The 19602-nt window shown below is 41.2% G+C and overlaps 1 protein-coding gene across 1 annotated transcript in view; it reads left to right on the forward strand.

Moving 5' to 3' along the window:
* The window catches only part of LOC144114541 (N(G),N(G)-dimethylarginine dimethylaminohydrolase 1), a 42982-nt gene extending 25187 nt beyond the window's left edge, over nucleotides 1-17795 (forward strand). The window contains exons 2-5 of the mRNA XM_077648345.1: nucleotides 1167-1269; nucleotides 1532-1725; nucleotides 5262-5384; nucleotides 11374-17795. Coding sequence (XP_077504471.1) covers nucleotides 1167-1269; nucleotides 1532-1725; nucleotides 5262-5384; nucleotides 11374-11490 — 537 coding nt within the window. The 3' untranslated portion in view covers nucleotides 11491-17795. The remainder of the gene's footprint in view (nucleotides 1-1166; nucleotides 1270-1531; nucleotides 1726-5261; nucleotides 5385-11373) is intronic.
* The last annotated feature ends 1807 nt before the right edge of the window (nucleotides 17796-19602 follow it).

A 19602-nucleotide genomic window follows, 5' to 3' on the forward strand; every position in this document is an offset into this window, starting at 1 on the left:
GCTGCTGCTGAAAAGGTGACGGGGCTGCGACGCAGACGCTGGCTATGCGATTTACGAGAACGCAAGCGATAAGGGCTGTGTCTGCTTGTCGCTATCATCAAGCGCCGCGAGGGCAGCGTACCGCTGGCGTAAATCGCACAGTTAGCTGCTTCGTCCCTGCCCTCTTACTTTTTAGGCGGCAACACACCGGGCTAAATGATCTGTTCATTCATACACGGAACGTTCGAGAGCACTGCAATCGCGGCGAGTAAGCGGGCATGTCACGTGGTATTTTCTGTATTTCGCGAGCATCTGTATTAACCCGTTACAGTGGCTCAGTGGTTAGGGTGCTTGGCTACTGATCCGGAGTTCCAGGGTTTGAACCCGACCGTGACGGCCACGTTTTGATGGAAGCAAAACGCAAAGGCGCCCGTGTGCTGTGCGATGTCAGTGCACTTTTAAGATCCCCAGGTGGTCGAAATTATTCCGGAGCCCTCCACTACGGCCACCTCTTTCTTCTTTCACTCCCTCCTTTATCCCTTCCCTTACTGCGGTGTCCACCGATATGCGAGACAGATACTGTGCCATTTCCTTTCCCCAAAAACCAATTTTCAATTTTCAGTGGGCGAAAAAAAAGCTGAAAACTGTTTAGTCGGACGTTTTGCGGAAGCCTTGACATCTTTCTTATTAGACTTTTTCGCCTATCTTGGTTGCTTGCGGAGTTGGTTAATTAACCTTGGCTAATTATGCAGTTAAGCACAATAAAAAAATAGTGACTTTGGGTGCGTCATCTTAGAGTGCCTCGGTGTATTTTTAAACGTTGGCTATAAAGTTAGCTGGGACACCCTGTATATGTGTATGAAAGAAGCCAACAGCCACAAAAATGAAAGAGCATAGGGACGTATTTTTCTTTCCTTTTCTTGTTTTAATTTGTGATTTTAGTCAATGTGAGATAAATAAAAGCAGAAGAAAAAACAACCACATGCCGCCAGTGGGATCCAGACCCACGACCTCCAAATTACGCGTCTGATGAAAATCACAAATTAAAACAAAAAAAAGCATCCCCTGTGCTTCTTGGTTTCTGTGGCTGTTGGCTTCTTTCGTATGTATAACGAGCCCTTCATTTCCCTTCTCTTGTATGCTTATATATAGATAGATATATATCAGTTATATTTTTTTTATTGCAGTTGGACATAATCCGGGCGACCATTAAGAAGGAATTGGGCATAGCTGTAATTGATATCCGGGACCCAAAAGCTGTCATTGAAGGTGGAAATGTGCTGTTCACAGGTATGCTTCAAGAGTTGTGTTTAAAGCACACTTCATTGTGTTTCAGAAACAATAGCACTTGATTGAATGATCACATCTTGACTTGTGTTTCTTCTTGCCCTTCTGTCTTATATTATTTTCTTATATCATTCTCATGATGCAACTATTATGTGATGCTGAGCTTGCAGTATATGTGGAGTTTCAGCGAGTGCAAATTCTTGCATGCTGTGCATTTATATTCGGAGCCCTGACTTCAGTGATGAAACAAGAGTTTATGGCACAGGTCGAGAATTCTTTGTGGGCATATCACCTCGGACCAATGAGGCAGGTGCACGAGCACTGGCTGCAGCATTCCCTGAGTTCCCGGTGACACCTGTCAAACTGCCGAAACGGAACCACCTCAAGGCCCTTCTCTCCATGGCAGGACCTGATGTCATCTGTCTGTCAGACAGCCCAGAAGCACAGGCTGTTAAGAGGGTATGGCTTTTGCACTGAGTACTTCACAGTGATGAGAAGAAAAAAAAAATGATTCTGTGTAAACTTGAGTGGCAGGCCACATAAAGGAAATAGCTTGTGGACTAAGATTTGGTTTTTATGGAGGTTTAACGTCCCAAAGCGACTCAGGCTATGAGAGATGCCATATTGAAGGGTTCCGGAAATTTCGACCACCTGGGGTTCTTTAACGTGCACTGACATCGCACAGTACACGGGCCTCTAGAATTTCGCCTTCATCGAAATTTGACTGCCACGGCCAGGATCGAACCCGCATCTTTCAGGTCAGCAGCCGAGCTATGAAGACTGCTTATGGGTGCTTGTCACACTGACTGCCAAACAGCTGTGAGAAGTGGGCTCTTAGTCCCCAGCCATTTTAAGAAAGTGTCGTTGTGAGGGTGCAGTGGTGCTGTACTAGACATTTGCAAATTCTGTCATGTGCCTTTGTCCTGATGCTAATTCTGCGCTTAAAATAAAGTTGCCAGGCTAGCTTTAAGCACACATGTTTGCATGAGTGATGAAGAAGTTCAAGGAAGCAATCAGCTGATTAATGTTGAGGCATAAAAGGCAAAAAAGATTGAGTGTGACGATTGGTTCAGGCATATGGAAGAGAGGCGATTGACAGCAAGAGTTTTCAGGTACTTGTGCCACTATGCTTTTGACACTGCACAGAGGAAAAACCTGGTGGTTTATAAGTGCAAAGGGAAAGGCAAGATAGCATAGCTTTGAAGCAGTAAAGTGAAAGATTCAGAAAAAAATTCACTTGCAAAAGAAAATGCTACGTAGATCAACATTACAACTTTGCAGGATGGCTCAAGATTAAATTTTAGGAGACATCTTTTTAGCAGTATCAAGGGAACTGCTGTATATTTCGAGGCTAGGGTTGAAGGCATGAGGGCAAAATGCTAGTACCAAAAAAGTTGATTTTGCTGTTGGCGTATGTAAGACAGGGAAATGGCAGGGTATATTGATATTTTTATGCAGTGTAAGGCTTTCCGTCCTTCACTACTCAAGGCCACCACACAGATCTAAGATGATTTGAGATTTATAAGCAGCAAATATGTATGCAGTGTTCAGAAAGTAAAAATAAGCAGAAGGAAATTAACAGGTGTGATAGAGGGTGGAAGAGAGTTTAGCAGAGGGGAGAAGGAAATTGTCATAATGATTTTGAAAAAAAAAAAAGACTTGTTTAGAGTTAAATTTATTAGCTAGGTGGCAACTGTCACCAGCCTGACTTAATGGAGAAGCTGCTAATTGTTAACCTTATCTATCCAGATAGCATTCCTGGCGTTCTGAAATTCCAGGAATGGTGGTGGATTGTCCCTCTTTCTCTGCTGTGGAAAAAATGGCTGTATTTTGTGGATTTTTGTTATATTTTTAGGGTCTAAGAATTATGACCTTTCAAATTGAATGGAATACATCAAAATGAAGCCAACTAAACACACTCTTTTAATAATAAAGCTTCATTGAAGTGTTTTGTCTCTTATTACCAAATTTTATTGATGAAATCAAGGTTTTTAGATAAAATATGAACAAAACTTGCAAAAATATGCTGGTGTTCATAAAGAAAGAAATTTTTTAAAGAAACTTTCGAATGTACAAAATGTTTGCCTTATCAATAGTATATCTTTTGAAAAAAAAAAAGAAATCAAAGTTCCAGCTCATGCAGTTTTCCTGCTAGAAAACAATCACTTTAAGACCTATAGTTAGGTATGCCCAGTGGCGAAACAATCGGTTGAACTCTCTTTGCAGCGTAGGCAGCATCAATTCTTGCCCATATGATGCAGAAACCCTACAAATAAGACAAATAACATCTGTAACACCAGTACCCTTTTCAGGAAAGCCACTGAGTCAAGCAAAATGGGTCCAAATAAGAAACTAACCGAGGTGCTGACATCATTTTTCTGGGTTGGTTCCTAAGGTTTTCTTTGCCCCTTTAAATAAAGTCAGATGACCTTGAGAAACAGCACGAAAGACGGGACAAAGAAGATGGACAACTCAGATGATGAGGCAGCAACATTAGAGTCACTGCTACTTGGATAATCAACAAAATCGATCATGGAAGCAGCTGAATCATCAGATTTGGCGCATTTCAGGGTGCATGCCAAGCTGGTGGAAGCGGCAATTCTCAACCCCTACACTCTACTCTTTTCAAAAGCTGTTCAAAACTCACCGCCACGCTGAACAGAGATGAACTAAAAAGAAAAGTAAACTGTAGTATTCTTCAAAGCTTATGGCACAGTATGTTCAAGAACAGCAAGAAAGCATTTGAATTTGGCATTCGCATCAATCATTACCAGGGAAACGATGGTCAGTGGGCACGGTCGGGAAAGAATTAATGTCTTCGGCTTTTGGCAACCGAGGGCTCTGTATAAGACACCCCACAGCCTGGTGCTAGCTTTGGCCAGGCATTTGTTGGGCTGTTTACTGTTGACCTGGCCATTAAAGGAGTATAGGCACCTAATTTTGGTGGCATGTATTTTCTCTACAATGATGCGGAAGACACTACCACGCATGAATCACCATGTGATATTTGTCTGCGACCGCTTAATAATTTATAATCGAATTTTTTCTGTCATGCTGTTTCGTTTTCGGTCTCAACAGCCGAATGATGGCTGTGACGTCAAAGAGTACTTTTGTGTCACGTGAGGCATGGAAAAACATCCATATAATCGCTGCTTCATCGTTATAATTTACTGCAGTGCTGAAGCCAGCCTTCTTCAAGAGCTGGAATGACAACGAATCTGGAAGCAGTGATTATATTGCAGTTTTTTCATGCCTCATGAGACCTGTAAGCACACGTTGACGTCACAGTCATCATTCGGCTGTTGAAACCGAAACGAAAGAGTGTGAGAAAGAAATGCGATTATAAATTATTCAGTGGTCGCAGGAGAATACCAGGTGGTAATCCATGTGTAGCATGCCTTACGCATCATTACAAAAAAAAAAAACACGCACACAAAAGTTAGGTGTCTATACTCCTTTAAGCATTGTCACATTTCTTTATTTTCCCATTTGCTTGCTTCAGATGTTATGTGCAGGTGAGAGCCGTAATGAGGATGTGAACAAGTGACGGCCACAGGAAAGAAACTTATTCTGGCTTAATGTTTGAACTTAATGTTTTTGTTTTGATTTCATTACTTGACATAAAAAGGTTATATGGTTACATTCTCTGTTTTATCTAAGCATGTTCTTGGGTATGCAAGACCTCTTTTCAATCCATGTATTTGGGATCTATTTGCTAGCAGTACATATTGGGATATACATGTAAAAGGCACCATACACAGGGCTAGGTTTTGGTATTGAATTATAGATTTATGCTGCAGATTATCCATTTTCATAGTTTACCAGGCAGAATTGTGTGCACCCTACTGTCTGCCTAATAAAGGTAAATTTCCATGAAGCATTTTTGCAGCGCCTTTTGCTCTCGGGAGTAGACATTGAATTTAATTATTTGCTTGTTGCAAGCCGCAGCAATCAATCGACCATTTACTAAGCATGTATGTGGAATTTTTCTACAGCAAGTGGAGCGAGAAGCAACCTTCCAGTACCAAACGGTGACTTTGCCAGAGGAGAGAGCAGCAGGCTGCTTATACATCAATGGGCGTTTGCTGCACAGGCACGAGTTTCCAACCGCTAATCAGGTAGGCCCACAGTAAAATTATCTTCGAAGGCTATGCTTTTCATCTTTTGCTTTCAGTAAGTTTTTGTCAGCACAGTTATTTAAAGGGTGCAAAAATTTAAACCAAAGTCTGCCTGCATTCCTTCTTAGAGGGGCTGCGAAACACTGCTTGAACCGATGCTGGCTATACTTCAGATGGATTCTTTATGTCACATAGATGCTGACTCAAAAAGAATTACAGGAACTGATGCATAGGAATGGGAGTTATTCAATGAATAAATTTCAAAATACAAGCAAACAAAACGCTGCCCTCAACTCGATTTTCGCCGGGCGTCCCATTCCTATTTCACTCTCCCAATGACAACACCGGGAGGGACCAGTCAAAACAGCCTATCTGAGCACGTCGCGGAAGTTTGCAGACTATGGTTGCCTAATCGCTGTAACTTGTTCCTGCCAAGGCTGGTAGCGTCATTTTCATGGTTACAGCAACCACTCGACGCCCAATTGACCCAGTGATGCTTCATCGTCACGTCGACGTTGCAGAAGGGAGCACTGATCAGTGACGTTCCTTGACTTATGGATCCGAACTCGAGCGCGAGATACTGCGACGGAGTGGCGCCCTGCGCAAGATACTAGATACTTTTAGGATAGGGTGTACCGCTACTGCTTACTGCGTGCCATGGCAGCTACTAGGAACGCGCTGATTGGTCATGGCGAGCAAGGCGCGCGACTGTTGGCGAGAACATGGCGCCATCTGGTGCCGCTGCCATGTGATCTTCCACAAGCCGACAGTGTGCACTGCTAAATGTGAAACGAATGACTTTTTTGTTTGCATCCTTCCTTGGGACCGAAATGAACGCTTGTAGAGTGCAGTGGCTCAATCGGATCGATTCCACAAAGCCATTCTCAGATACATAGAGAATAGCCTTAAGTGCTGTGCACTAGGTTGTAGGATGTGTACAGAGAGGCGTCAAGTCCTTCGAAGCAAAAAAAATAGCCAGAGCCTCTGGCGGTGTATTTTTGTTTTAGTTGCTTTACAGCGCTTTTATCTAAGGCAAACAAGTTGGTTTTGTTGATGTAATATAATATGCAAAAACTTGACAAAACGTATTCTATTTATTAGCACAATTTGCAGCATACGTGCTGTTCGTCCAATCATCAAGGTCCCGCCCAGTGATGTCATATCCACTGCTAACCACCGCCACTGTATGGTGACAGTGTCAGTGCCATGAATTTGTTTTTGTGAGCTAATTAAAATATTAAAAACGGGAGTATATGCGGTTCGACCAGTGCTAATAGCATCGGTATAACTCATTCTATACAACCCAACAGGCAAGACAATGCACTGATTATGTGTTTCGGGGCCCCTTTAATACAGCTACTTGCCTCGACCACATCTTCATTCTCTTTAGTAGGGTACAACTTCAAAAAACAGCAGTTGTTAACACTGGGCCAGGGTCCATGGCATCCTGTACTACTGCGCTTGCCAATTACAAAAGTAAACAAAGTCAGCTTCTTAATGTTTTACTATATTAAACAAGCCAGGTATCAAAATTATATAGAGGTTATAATTTTCTTTCTTGTGATTAGCGTCTTGTTTAGGTAACAAGAAAATTTTAACAGCAGACTACTTTTTTGTCGTGGAGGAATTGTGTTCGGCGGTTCTGTATGTCGGTGGAGCTTCACTGCAGATTTAAGTTATATCTTACTATTATGAAAAAATGTCCATAGCTGCTACCCAAGAGACCCTAGGATTTTGATTTGTCCATCACTGTGACTGATGAGTGATGTGCTTTCTTTGGTGTCTGGTCGCCTATGCACCGTGTTGGTATTCTTTTCTTGCAATGTTCATATTCGATTGCAAACTAGCAAGCATTTTGGTGTCACTTTGTAGTCTCATTGCCTTTCTGTATAAAGCCTGTATATTCTTATTCTTTTACTTCTTTTCGCTTAGCTGCTGTAGTGCATGCACGCTAGTGCACTGCATCTGCAGTATGTGCTAGTGCCAGAGCCTTACCATGCTGATCAGCTTTGCTGTTATAACAGTGGTGCTTTAATGTAGCAGGATGTGTGACTCATACTAGTGGCGACAGGTGTGTAAACGCATGCCTAGCACGTTGCAGGCGGGCTGCATGACGTTGACTTGTAATGTAGACCTGTCCCTACCTTGGAAGCAGACAACACTTGCAGAGACAAGTTGCCCATCATATTAAAGAATCCCTTTCAGAGAGGGCAGGACTACAAAGAAATGTGATTAAACTTTTTGGTTTATTAAGTCTTTTCAAAAAATCTTTGTGGTAGCATGGTTCTTGGGCAGTGCCTCATAACTGCCCAAGTAATCAAAATTTTCAACCATCTAATAGACTGGATTCATTTTAGAAGATGGGATCTTAAAGCTGATTGTCTATGGACATTGCTTGGCAGCTGCTGGGCATAGAGAGTAGTATCCTTTCTGTCCTCAGGTAACCTTAGAAGACACTTCATGTAGAGTATGGTATTTTGTAGCAATCACATGCCTGATAGTGCTGGAACTCTGTTTTTAACTCATGCCTCAATTTGTCAAAGAAATTATCTCTCAAGCTAGCCAAATCTACCAAGCAAATATCTACTATTTTCTGGTGTTTGTGTTGCACCCCATAAGCGGCCATTTTTTCTGTAAAATTACATAGCTAATTCACCTCACACGTCTCAGTTAAACTGTGTTGATAAATCTGCAGATGCGTACTGTCATTACCAAATATGTGTCAGCAGAAGGCAGTTCATTTTTCACCCAGGCTGTTTGTATCTGTGTTGGTTGTCATCATACTGCCCAGCACGAATTTTACTGAAAAACTGACCCACTGCAGACCTGCAAAAAATAAAGGCAGGCAAATTGGTTTTGTTCATTAAAAAAAGTTTATTTTGCGCTCTAGCTGATATGATCAGTTCAGGCTAAGGTGCCAAATTGTCGTCTTTGCAGTCTGTCACTAACAGCTCATCTATTTCAAGTGCCAGTATAAAGAGCAAGTCCCTCTCACTTAGTAGTCGCCAGTTAGATGTGCATATTCTAGAACAGTTCTTGGCATATTCATGCCGGTCTCGCTCCCCTCAAGCTAAACTGCACATACTTTGCTGGTTCTTTTTTTGCTACCGTCCAAGTCTCTGCAGCCTGGTTTCCATGTTTCATCAAGGGACAGTGAGGAGAAATTAAAGTTGGCTTTTATCGACACAATACTAGCTCATAACCACGAGGAAGACAGAAAAAAAGACAACCTGAATGTTGGACACTAACGAAAACCTATACTGGGTGGCACAACAGGTGGCCAGCTGAGTTTCGGTATGTTTTAGTGCTTCACGGCTGTGCACTTTGCGTGCCCGTGTTGTTTTGTTTTTGACGCGCCTCGATTTACAAGGGCGGAGCAGCAGAGGACCTCCAAGTGTCTCTCTAAGTGCTCCTCGGACGAAGTTCTTGCTGCGGCACGCAACTGATGAGGAAAACACCTGTGGCTAGCTAACCTTGCATGAGTCTCTATGTAAGCAAACACACCACTTAGAGTGTTCGCTTCAACGTATCAAGGCACTGGGCTGCATAACGAGCACTGTGAGGGTTATATTACAGAATTTAAATATGTCCGTATGTGCTAGTCTCTACTCATCAGTCGTGACGATGGCTCGATGGTGACAGCTGCCACACCAGTAGCTTGGCTTGCTGTCGACTCCTCGCCGCTTGGACTATGCTGTCAGACCTGCTGCCTTAGCCCTCAGAGGCATCGCATGCTGTGTGGGATTGATGTTGGTGAAATGCAGGCCGCAGTTCTTAGCAAGAAATCCGTTGTCAGTATTAGGAATGGGATCCACCATAACGCTGATGGAAACATAAATGAAGCTATGGTAGCGATGACTGACAGAGGCCTTCAGTGTGCGACTGTTGGTCATTTTCATTCAGCTGCTGCTGGGCTGCATCACTCACTGCCAGCAATCACGGAGTCGACATCTACGTCAGTTTACTTTTTGTTTTGGCAATTTCATCATCATCATCAGAGAGCCCCAAGTTTGAATGAGAGTGGCGGGAAAAAGTTTTTCAACTTCGAATCCAAATCTATTCGCAATAAATGCATTTTTTTGCCACTGAACAAGCAACAACAAAGCCACAAAACACCGAACTATCGGATTTTGCTAACCAGAAAAAATTTGATAGAGGTGTCCTCAGTGTCCCTTGAAAAGGCTCGAAGTGACCTAAACTGCTAGTATGCTCTTTCCCAATAGTGTTTTTTATAGATTCGTGTTGGGAAGGTGAAGACGCAGAGTGTAAGTTGGAACAAAGCAATCAAGTGAGAGTTCTTCTCCAGTGGTTCATATGAGACAGACATCAAGTGTCCCGTCGCGATTGGTAGCACCTTTTGGTAGAACCGATAGCGTGTGCTTGTTGCTAGCTGAAACAACCCAAGCCAGTGGTGCCTTGTACTTTAGTAGACAAACACGCTTGTTCAAATGAGCCGTGTGCCAGGCGTTACAATGCTCAGCTAAGGATGCTGCAGTAGTGCAGCCTGCTGCTTTATTTATTTAGATTTTGTTCTTTAGAATCTGTGAAAGTAGTCTTTCACTGCTGCTCTTCAATCACTGAAAAGTACAATTTAACTTCTCTTGTATTGTTCAGTGTGGCTGGGCATATATGTCCGAAGTTACTTGGACACTGCACTGTGAAGTGACACTTCAGTGGTGGGAGCGTTGCACCACTTGCGCCAACATGCGCCATTGTATTAAACCTGCTACATGCTACTACAAATTAGTGGTTTTTGGCAAAATTGTGCCAAGGTTGCGCCAAAATACTGTTACAGCAACCAAGAGCCTTGGCCAAAGTGAAGAGTTTCGAGGCTACCGCCCAGTGTACACTGCTTGAGTGCTTTTAATTGATTATTGCTTCATTTTGTCCATCTATTTTTGTGTTTTTTATGCGTTACTCCCCCCTCCCATATGCAATGACCCACCTGGGGCCTTTAAGGACATAATAAATGATTAATGGTGATGATGAGCTGCTACTGCCTAATGTGCAGAGAGGCATGACTCTGGTTCCTTCTCCCGATATATGACTAGAAGGGCAAGTGACGGCATCCAATCCTATCTCGTTTCACTTCAAGCGTACATATTAAGAAAAACTGCTTTTAAGAGGCTCAGATAGCGCTAAATTTAGGTCCTGCTAGGTTTATCGGGCTTTTGCACACCACCTTCACGTCCCATAAGGTCAGTGTAAGACACGAGAAGTTTCGGATGTGCTCCAGCCGATACAGCTCAATTACACGGAACTAATTTGCTCTCTCTAGCTGTAACAGTGCCATCAATATTCGAGCTTCCAGTTTGTTTTTACAGCAGACCATGTTAATATGAAACTTTTGGTGCGTTTTCAGCTAAACTATTGTGATACAACATAGATTAGGCGTTGCAGATACCGAAACGATTGGTTTCCAAAAATCGATTTTTTTTCTGCGATTTTCATGATCTGGTCCCCACATCTCCCCTTAATCGGCATCTATGCTAGATCAGCTCCAGTGTACTTCTCCCTGCAATAATGAATCAAAAGCCAGACACAGGCCTGGTGAAACGGCACATCTTCTGGCCTGGCCCTAGCGTGTGCAGTGTTCTAATTGCCATCGTAGTTCGCAAGTGAAAAAGAAACAATTTTCACTCATGCATATTTATATTGATGACAATATGCACACGCACATTTATCAGTGCAGTCCTATTGCAGTCTCCTGCACAGCGAAAGACAGCTTATACAAAGGTGCGAGTTATGTGTAAGATTTTTAAAATTTTGAAAAGTGCAGTATATGTGGGGGAGGGGGTGCAACCTATAGACCAAAAATACTTAATAAAAAAATAATTGCTGATTTTATCACTCACTTTAATTTAAATACATTTGTAGGCCTACAAGACGAAAAAATTTGTTGCATTTGTGAATTGAACTATCTGTGATTGTGTTGAGATTATTCTTTTGTGGTTTCATCAGTGAAATCGGCTTGTTTTCTTCTCATCAGGAGTTCGCCCAGAAGATTGACTACGACCGTGTCACACTTTCGGTGACGGAGCTCAGCAAAGCCAGCAATGGTCTTCCCAGCCTGGCCCTCTTAGTGCGCAAGAGCAGGCACCACTAAAGCCAGGACCCTGTTCCAGCTTGTTCATTTGCACTTCCCACCTTTCCACTCCACCAGGTCTGGTTTGGAGCTATTCAAACAAGTATTATGTGCTGGCTGTGCGTTGCCAAGACACAAGCTATAAGAAATCTTGCTTTTGTGCAAAATGAACCCATTCCTTGTAAAGCATTTTTGATTCTTAAAAGCTACGACAACGCATCTGTTGCATGGCAGCTAACTGACACGTACAATTTTCACATAGCCTAGCCGCGACATAATAGGTTCACAAGTGCATGCTTGGTTATTGCTCTTTTAAGTCATAAATTGGCATCACAACACTGGTGTTTTTTTAGGGGGTGTAAGGGAGGTGCCTTATGTTTTTAAAGGGAATGTTTTTTTTTCCGGACTTCTGGGTAGTTTTTGCGTAGAAATAAAAATTGTGACTTTTGCCCTTTAAAACTCTGCGTAAAGCATGAATGTCTTGCTTTTACATCTTCAGTGGAAGTTTCTATATGTGTAGTGTTTCGTTTAGCTAACAGATGTGCCCACATAACCGTGTAATAGCTGTGTCGCATTGTTGAGCTCTTGGAACCAACTCATTAGTGGATAATATATGTTTTCCTCATTGATGGTCACATGTAACACTTCTTTTCCTTAGCGAGCATCATTTTTATTCATTCTCCACATTATACTACACACACGCAAGTTTTAATGCTATACGTGCTGGATACAAAATGTTGCTTTCATTGCTTACAAGAAATTCCGTGCTTTTGCAGGCATTAAGACTAACAAAACTCGCAATGTGCTGAAGTTTTAAACCAAGATACTGGCTCCAAAACAAACTGTAGTAGCAGCTTGGGCTAGAAATTATGTACAATTCAGTGTGAACGACGCCAAGGAGAAGATGTATGAGAAACGCAAGACATTAACTTCGTCTTGTGTTTCTCATCCTTACCTGTCGTTCCATTCACACTTTTCACAGTAAAGCCAAATGAAGCATTAACAAAGTTGCAAATGCTCATTGGTCTGAGTTATTCTTATCAGTTAATGTTTATTATACCAGGTTACAAGAACAAATAGCATTACATTGGCTGTATGTTGTGGTGGACTTTGTCATGTCTAGTGCTAGCAAAGGAGCAGGAAGACAGTTGTACCAGTTGTCAAGTCCTGACTGAATGTGCCTTGAAGGCTGTATCTTGTTCACATGTGTGGTTATCATTATCTTGGCATTTATGCTTTCAGCAGCTTGTTGTTGAGCACACAGAAAAGGCTTCATTCTGTTTTATACTGCCTATACACGAAGTATTTCATTCCACTTTTGCAGGTGTTGTGGCCATATTCAAACACAGTGTGCAGAAAAAAAAAGTGTTCTTTTGCATTTTCTGGCTAGAAATGGAAACCGAGCATGTGAGCCATTGCCAACTTTATCGTGCACACTAATCTGTGTAAAGTATGAGATGTTGAACATGATTGTAGCTTTAGCAAGTCTTTAGGGGGTATATGCTATGTGTGTTTTGAAGAGGTAAGTTGTTGTGACCATGCAGCTTACTCATTCATCATTTCAAAAGTGCTGTCTTGTTTATATGCCATTGAAGAACATAAAGAACATGGCAGATGCCTCAAGTTGCTTGAGGCATCATTTATCAAGAACCAAACAGCATTGAGCAGGTTGTGGGTAGGCCACAAACAGTTTGCCCTGTTAACATTGTGAAGGCCTAAAGGCATTTTCATTTCCAATCAATCAAAAAGCATTCTTTGCAGCTGTGAGCATTATTGGAGAGCACTCTTTTTCTCCGCATTTTTTTTAAATAACGGCTATGGTTTGTTTCCTTGTGCATTGTTAGGCTGCACTTTTCTCTGTCATATGTTGCTTGCCTCTTTTCCACTTCTGGTATTTATGGTAAACACCAATCTGCTGTTCAGTTGTTTTAGTATTTAGATGCTGGTTCTAATATGTGCAGTAGGATCTTTTAACTTGCACTTTAGTGGGTGTCTTAAACATTCTCAGAAAATATGAGTGCAGATTCGTTTTTTTTGCTATCAGCCTGCTTCCTGTCCCCATACTGCTCTGAAGGTATGCATACTTTAGACAGTTGCATCCTCTTTTCCATGGTGCCTTGTAGAACATGGCGCAGAAAATCAAGTTAATGTTAAATTTCAGAGTACTGAACATCACTTGGGTAGACAGCCACATGTATGCTATTACAGACTAACCGCATATTGGTCAGTGCAGTTTCAGTGCTATAAAAGCAGAGCAGTCATGACATAAGGACCTCACAGTTGTTGCACACAGAAGTTTTTGTCATGAGTTTCTCTCACCTTTGGTGCTGTTAGAAGTGGGAAACACCCAAGTAAGCAACACTGGCTCATGGCATGTGACACATTAACTTAGAATGCTGCGCAGACAAAATAAACACCTCGTCTTTAACCAGGCCAAACTGTGAATTTTAGGTGTTATACAGCAATGTTCACAAGCCATGTTGAGCAGCTACACAAAGTGATTAGAACCCCACTAAGAGATGGGCCGGGATAAAATGTAGGCGCATCTAAACCAGAAGGAAACTGTGGCAAAGTCCTGCTGTATCGGTTGTTGGCTGTGTATAACAAGTAGGTGCATCAAAATTATAGAAATTTTTAATACCACTTTAGATACGTTTTAAAACAGCTTGTAAGTATAGGTGCCATGTTTTGGGGGCTATAGTAACGCAAGCTGGAAGCATTGCAGCTATTATAAAACAAGTGTGATTGCTTGTGAGGAATTGACTTATTTTCTTCTTTCCTGACCTAGACTGTGACTTGACGCTTTGTTATGTCATTGTCTGCTACAATCAAATTTATGACTTATGGTAGTAGCAGAGCACTGTTGTGTTGGTCGACAGCAGCAGTGCCTTAACAGAGATGTCCCTGATGGAGAGAGTAGAATTAGCCAGTCTTTTCTTTTTGTATATTTGTGAACTTGTTTACTACAAAATCAAATCAACACATTTGCAATCACACTTTGCACATTCAGAAAAGATTAGTTCAGTTTGTACCCAGCTCATCCAGGTCACTGCATAAGTTGCGTATTTATAAAAAATTCATGAAATTTGATCGTATATTGGTTATTGGAATAGTCTCAGGCACCCAGTGACAGTCATGCAGCCTGTAACTGCAACATAAGAACAAGCGCTGCTTTGCTGAAAGCTTGATTTATAAACTATAGTGTGTGTTGCAGAAGAAGTGTACTATTCTGGAGCTCTGAATTAGCTCTATCTTTTTGAGCATTTACACTGGGAATGTAAGAGGAATGGAAAGGCTAGTGAAAAGTTTCATATTGCACGATTTACACAAGTAGGTATCAAGCCATTTCAGGGTGTTCAAATGGCTTTACAGCATTTTCTGTCATATTTGCGAGATGGCCTTGTTAAAGATGCAAGTTAGCCGCAGTTTGATACGCAGTTGCTGTTCTGCTTAGTTCATTTTGGCTGTTGTGGCCACGCGTACATTCCATTCATTCAGCTTTGTATAGCTCCTTGATCTTTTATTTTTGTTCTTATATTCAAAGAAAGGTTGTGGATAATAATGTTCCTTCCTTTATTGTGATTGTAAACTTGAGGCCTATGATCTTTATGGTTCTGTGGTCCAGCTAGTCAGAGGCCTTGCTGACGCTGAAACGCTAGCACTGTCCAGCAGCGCTTTCCTGCAGCTGTTTTCCATGTTATCTCTAGTGTTTCACTACAATATTTGTTGTGTCCTTGTTACTATTTTATGCAATTTCACTCGTCCAAATGCACATCTTTTTTTAGTTGACAGAAAATAATGTAGTTGTGAGATGTACAGCTGTATTTCTATGATGTAATGCGGTGTTTTGAGAACCAGGCTTTTTTGTGATTTATATGCAGTCATTTTGGTGCTGCGTTACACTTTCTCGCGAAATTCTCACCAGTAGCTTTTGTTGTGGTCCATAGTAGCATAGAACTTTTGCAGCTAGTGTCACGAGCAGACGAGTTGAATGATTGTTGAAAGGAGGCTGTAGGCACCAATGCTGTGTGACATTTGACTTAGTGCACACAAAAATTATGGATTCATGGATCATCGATTCAGAAACATTGCAATGCAATATGGTATGACTAATACCATTGTGCACATCATTGCACAGTGTTCCTGCAGTACTGTACCATAGCCCATTTCCATGACTAGTTTCCTTTTTGTGAACAGCTTTTGAAAAAGGAAGTGGTTGCAGTGCTTCACGGAAAAAGGGAAACCAGAAATTAAAAGCAGTATGATAAATGGCCGCCATTACAAAAAAGAAAGGATCTTATTTTAAATTTTATTTGCAGGTACACACATATTTAGTTATCGTTCTGCCTTAAAAGTAGCTTTGTATGTTCATGTTTTTGAATTCAGACTGACCAAGATGGTCACTTAAAAACAGGGTTCACTGAGTCTTGATACTTTCCCTATTCTATTTTCTTAACATTTAAGTTTTATTCACCTCATATATTTGTCGTTTTTCCTACATCCATGTTTATTTGTGCAGCTCATTACCTATAACCCTATTTTCTGGTTCCGCTCAAAATTGAATGGATGTGTTCAGAACTGCTCCAGTGTGCCTGCAACACAACTTGCATGGATATAGGTCTCATGAAAGCCCACACTTGTTTTCTTCTTGCTGTTTTGATGTAAGCAGTGATAGCAGCTTCTAAGTGGTGTTATTTGCAGTACAAATAATTGAGCATAAAAGAAACCTCACCTTGGAGGCTGATATTGCTGCCTGTATCACAGTCAACGGAAGGCACAATAAAAATAATCAGAAAGTGGCATCTTTACAATGCGTGCTGTAGATTACATGCAGGTTGACTGGTTGCTGCATTCACAGCCAGAAGTGCCTGAAAATTGCACATGCTTTTTTTTTTTAACATTTGCAGCATTGCAATTTTAACACTATGCATGGCAAAGCAAGTCTAGGCTGAGAACAAAGTATGTCATTTTGCACATCTAGTATGTACTATTTAACTGCCAGTCTGAAATGCATTAAGGAGCATGCGAGCACATGCCAAGGATTCTGAATGCTGGTTTTATGCTGTTATGTTGTGTCTTTACATACATCCACTCCGATCCTGCACAAGAAAAGTTCAAGGGAACTTGCAATTCTTAAACAATATGGTGCTTTCAATTAAAATGCATCACACCTTGAACTGCTGCTCTTACACGTGTCTTGGCATTTATGTTCAGTAGTACTGCTTTTGTGTGCTTGATGGCTCCAGGTTCATCTTGATTATGTTTCATGTCGCATGTTTATAGTATTTAGCTTGCCGAGAACAAAGTTGTGTTGCAAGGTTGGCATGCTTGAAAGTTTGTAGTACATCTGAGGGTATCAACAAGTGGCGCTGCACGACGTCCATACTCAGCATACTATTTACACCTCAATACAAAAAATGTTGCACAAAAGATTACGGTGATCACTCACCAAGATCTTAAAAACATGGAAACATTTTGCTTTAACTTACATTTCACCCAAGCTTTGCTTTCTGTTTTAAATTCACATGTAGATGAGTCAAAGCTAAAAAACAAAGGAATGCATGTCAGTAATGATTTGGAGATGTGCAGTGTGTCGGCTGCTAATATGAGAGTCATAGTAGCCTGCTGCATTTTCCTGCAGAGGCTTGCAACTTTGGCTGAGCGTTTTTGCAGAAATTCGTTCTGTTCACCTCTGGCTTGTTTAGATCATCTCAGTTATTGCAGTTTTTTGGTAACTTAGCACTTTGGTTACGTGGTTCACCAGTTGCTATGCTTGTACAGATCTCGTCATGGAAAAGTGAGCCCAGCCAGCTGAAACAACACCAAGCAGATTGAAATTGTGATGCAGTTTGCCATAAAAAAAGACATTTAAAAAATTCTGCAGCTTTTCTGTATGCTGCTTGTTTTTATCTTCTCCCAGCAACAGTCTTTTGGTTTGGGTTTAAGGTTTTTGATCCCCATTAATTCCTCAAGATCACTAAATGCTCACTAACTTCTTTGAACAAGGTATGTTCGTATAAAGAACATCAATTGGTATGTCTTGCAACCCATGTCTTGCAGACAGTAGCCATTTGTGTTTTGCTAAAGGGGATCTTTGGAAACTCAAAGGAAATATGTTTTAGAAGAATTTTTCAGTTGGGCTACCAGATGGTGCATAGTGCTTGAGACAGGAAACAATATGCCCCCTTCCGAGTAGTTTTGACATTAGCAATGTGAACTTCCAAGAAATAATACATTGCCTTCAGCAGCACTTTGGAATAATGCATGCAGATAAAATTTTAATTGTGACCGCTTCATTATTAGGACTTTTTTTTTTTTTTTACAAACAGACCAGGGTGGCTATATCGATTCCTGTTAAGAACAAAAGCATTAATCCACTGCAGTTTTGGAAGCACATGATGCCACACTTAATACTGGTGAAAAATCTGAACTGGTCAGCATTCATTTGATTACATCCAAATGTGGGGAACATAAAAGGTTTTAATGCATCTGGTCCAGTTTCTGTATTTATAATCTTGAGATTAAGCACTCACCTGGGCACTCATTCATGCAACGGCTGGAAGTACAACCTCTAGTTTTGAGTGGAAGCATGTCCCAATGTTGAAAGACATCACCACAGCAGCACCGATACCTAACCAAGCTTATGCATCGAACTTTCATTACGTATGGCTCTGTGTTGGCTGACTGGACTTGAATTTTTGATAACAAGCTTCGTACTTTACTGTGGTTTAGCACCAGGTCTGTGCTAGCCAAGCAAGTACAGATGCCAGGTATGTTATTAAACAAAACAGGCTGCAAAATGCAATCTCAGGAAGAGAAATGAATGTGAACACGCCAATGGATTGCACAAAAAAAATATTTCAAAATAACTATTTACATTATTTCACCTGCCAATTACAATTTTTGACACTGCAGTACAGGAGAATGGGTAAGAGAAGTGGTTGTATGATTTCACAAACTAAGCACAACCTAGTGTCATGAGCTATACTATTTGCAAAATATTACAGTGATCAGGTGTAAGGTGATTTAGGCTACTGACAAGCATAAGGGACACAGCTATGGCAGATGGGTGCAGAGACAATAAAGAAAGGAATAAGCCATGATGCTAGGTCTATCTGTAGCAGGTGAAACTGATTAGAGCAGAAAATGCACTGCAAGATGCTGCTTGATATATTTAAAACTGCAGAACTATTCACAGTTACACTTTTTTTTTAATGCAAGAAGGCAGCTGAAGAGGAATCAGAAAAGTTGCAGTATTGCGGTTTATTGCAGACACTACTAAAAATTAGTTTGAATTTAACATAATGGCCACACTATTCAATGTGCCTATGCCAGCTGCACACGAGTTGTTGGATTTTAAAAAAAAAAAAGGGCTGCATAGATTGGCTTCCTAGCCAGTCATGCACTGCAGCCTCGGCCTCATCAGAGTTGACAAATAATTAAGGACACTCTTGTAAGCTTAAAAATGAAAATCAGATTGTGCTAGCTCCAGGAAATAAGGAATGTGGTGCAAAACCTCTTGCAGCATTCTCATAGTGGCATCCATAGCGAGGATTGGCATTGCCTTACAAGAGATTAATGCCTTTTGACGGAAGACTAGAATGCCTGCTGTAGATCAAGCAGTGTTTAAACACAAGTTGCTATTTTCGGGATTTTTTTTTTAGCTTGTAAAGATAGCTTCATGACACCATGTCTCCATAATAGAATTCATTCGAAGTAATTGGATCATGATGAGCTTTGGGCCTTCTGTGTGCAAGAGTTGTACCACTTCGTTGTAGCATGCAGTAAAACAGTTAAAAGGCATAACTGCAGCTGCAGCCACTGTGCTGAAAATGTGCCTGCTTAAAGGATAGACATCCTGTTAACATCTTGGAAATGTTTGCTGTCCTTTTGCATTGTTCATGTTGCATTTTTTTACTATCCAAGAGGCTCGTGCATGGCACCAACAGTCATATACCTTGTTAAAGAATGGAGAACCATGCTACCTTTACTGGGTTTTATTTCATATGCCTTTCACCCTCATAATCTATGGTTTTCATCTCAATGTCATGTTTTTATTCGGTCAAGAGAAATTGTATGTACCATGGGGGGCAAATGTAACAGCCCCCCTCCAAGTTATGAGCCATGCCACTA

The sequence above is a fragment of the Amblyomma americanum genome, chromosome 1 (genome assembly GCF_052857255.1).
Source record: "Amblyomma americanum isolate KBUSLIRL-KWMA chromosome 1, ASM5285725v1, whole genome shotgun sequence".
NCBI lineage: Eukaryota > Metazoa > Arthropoda > Arachnida > Ixodida > Ixodidae > Amblyomma > Amblyomma americanum.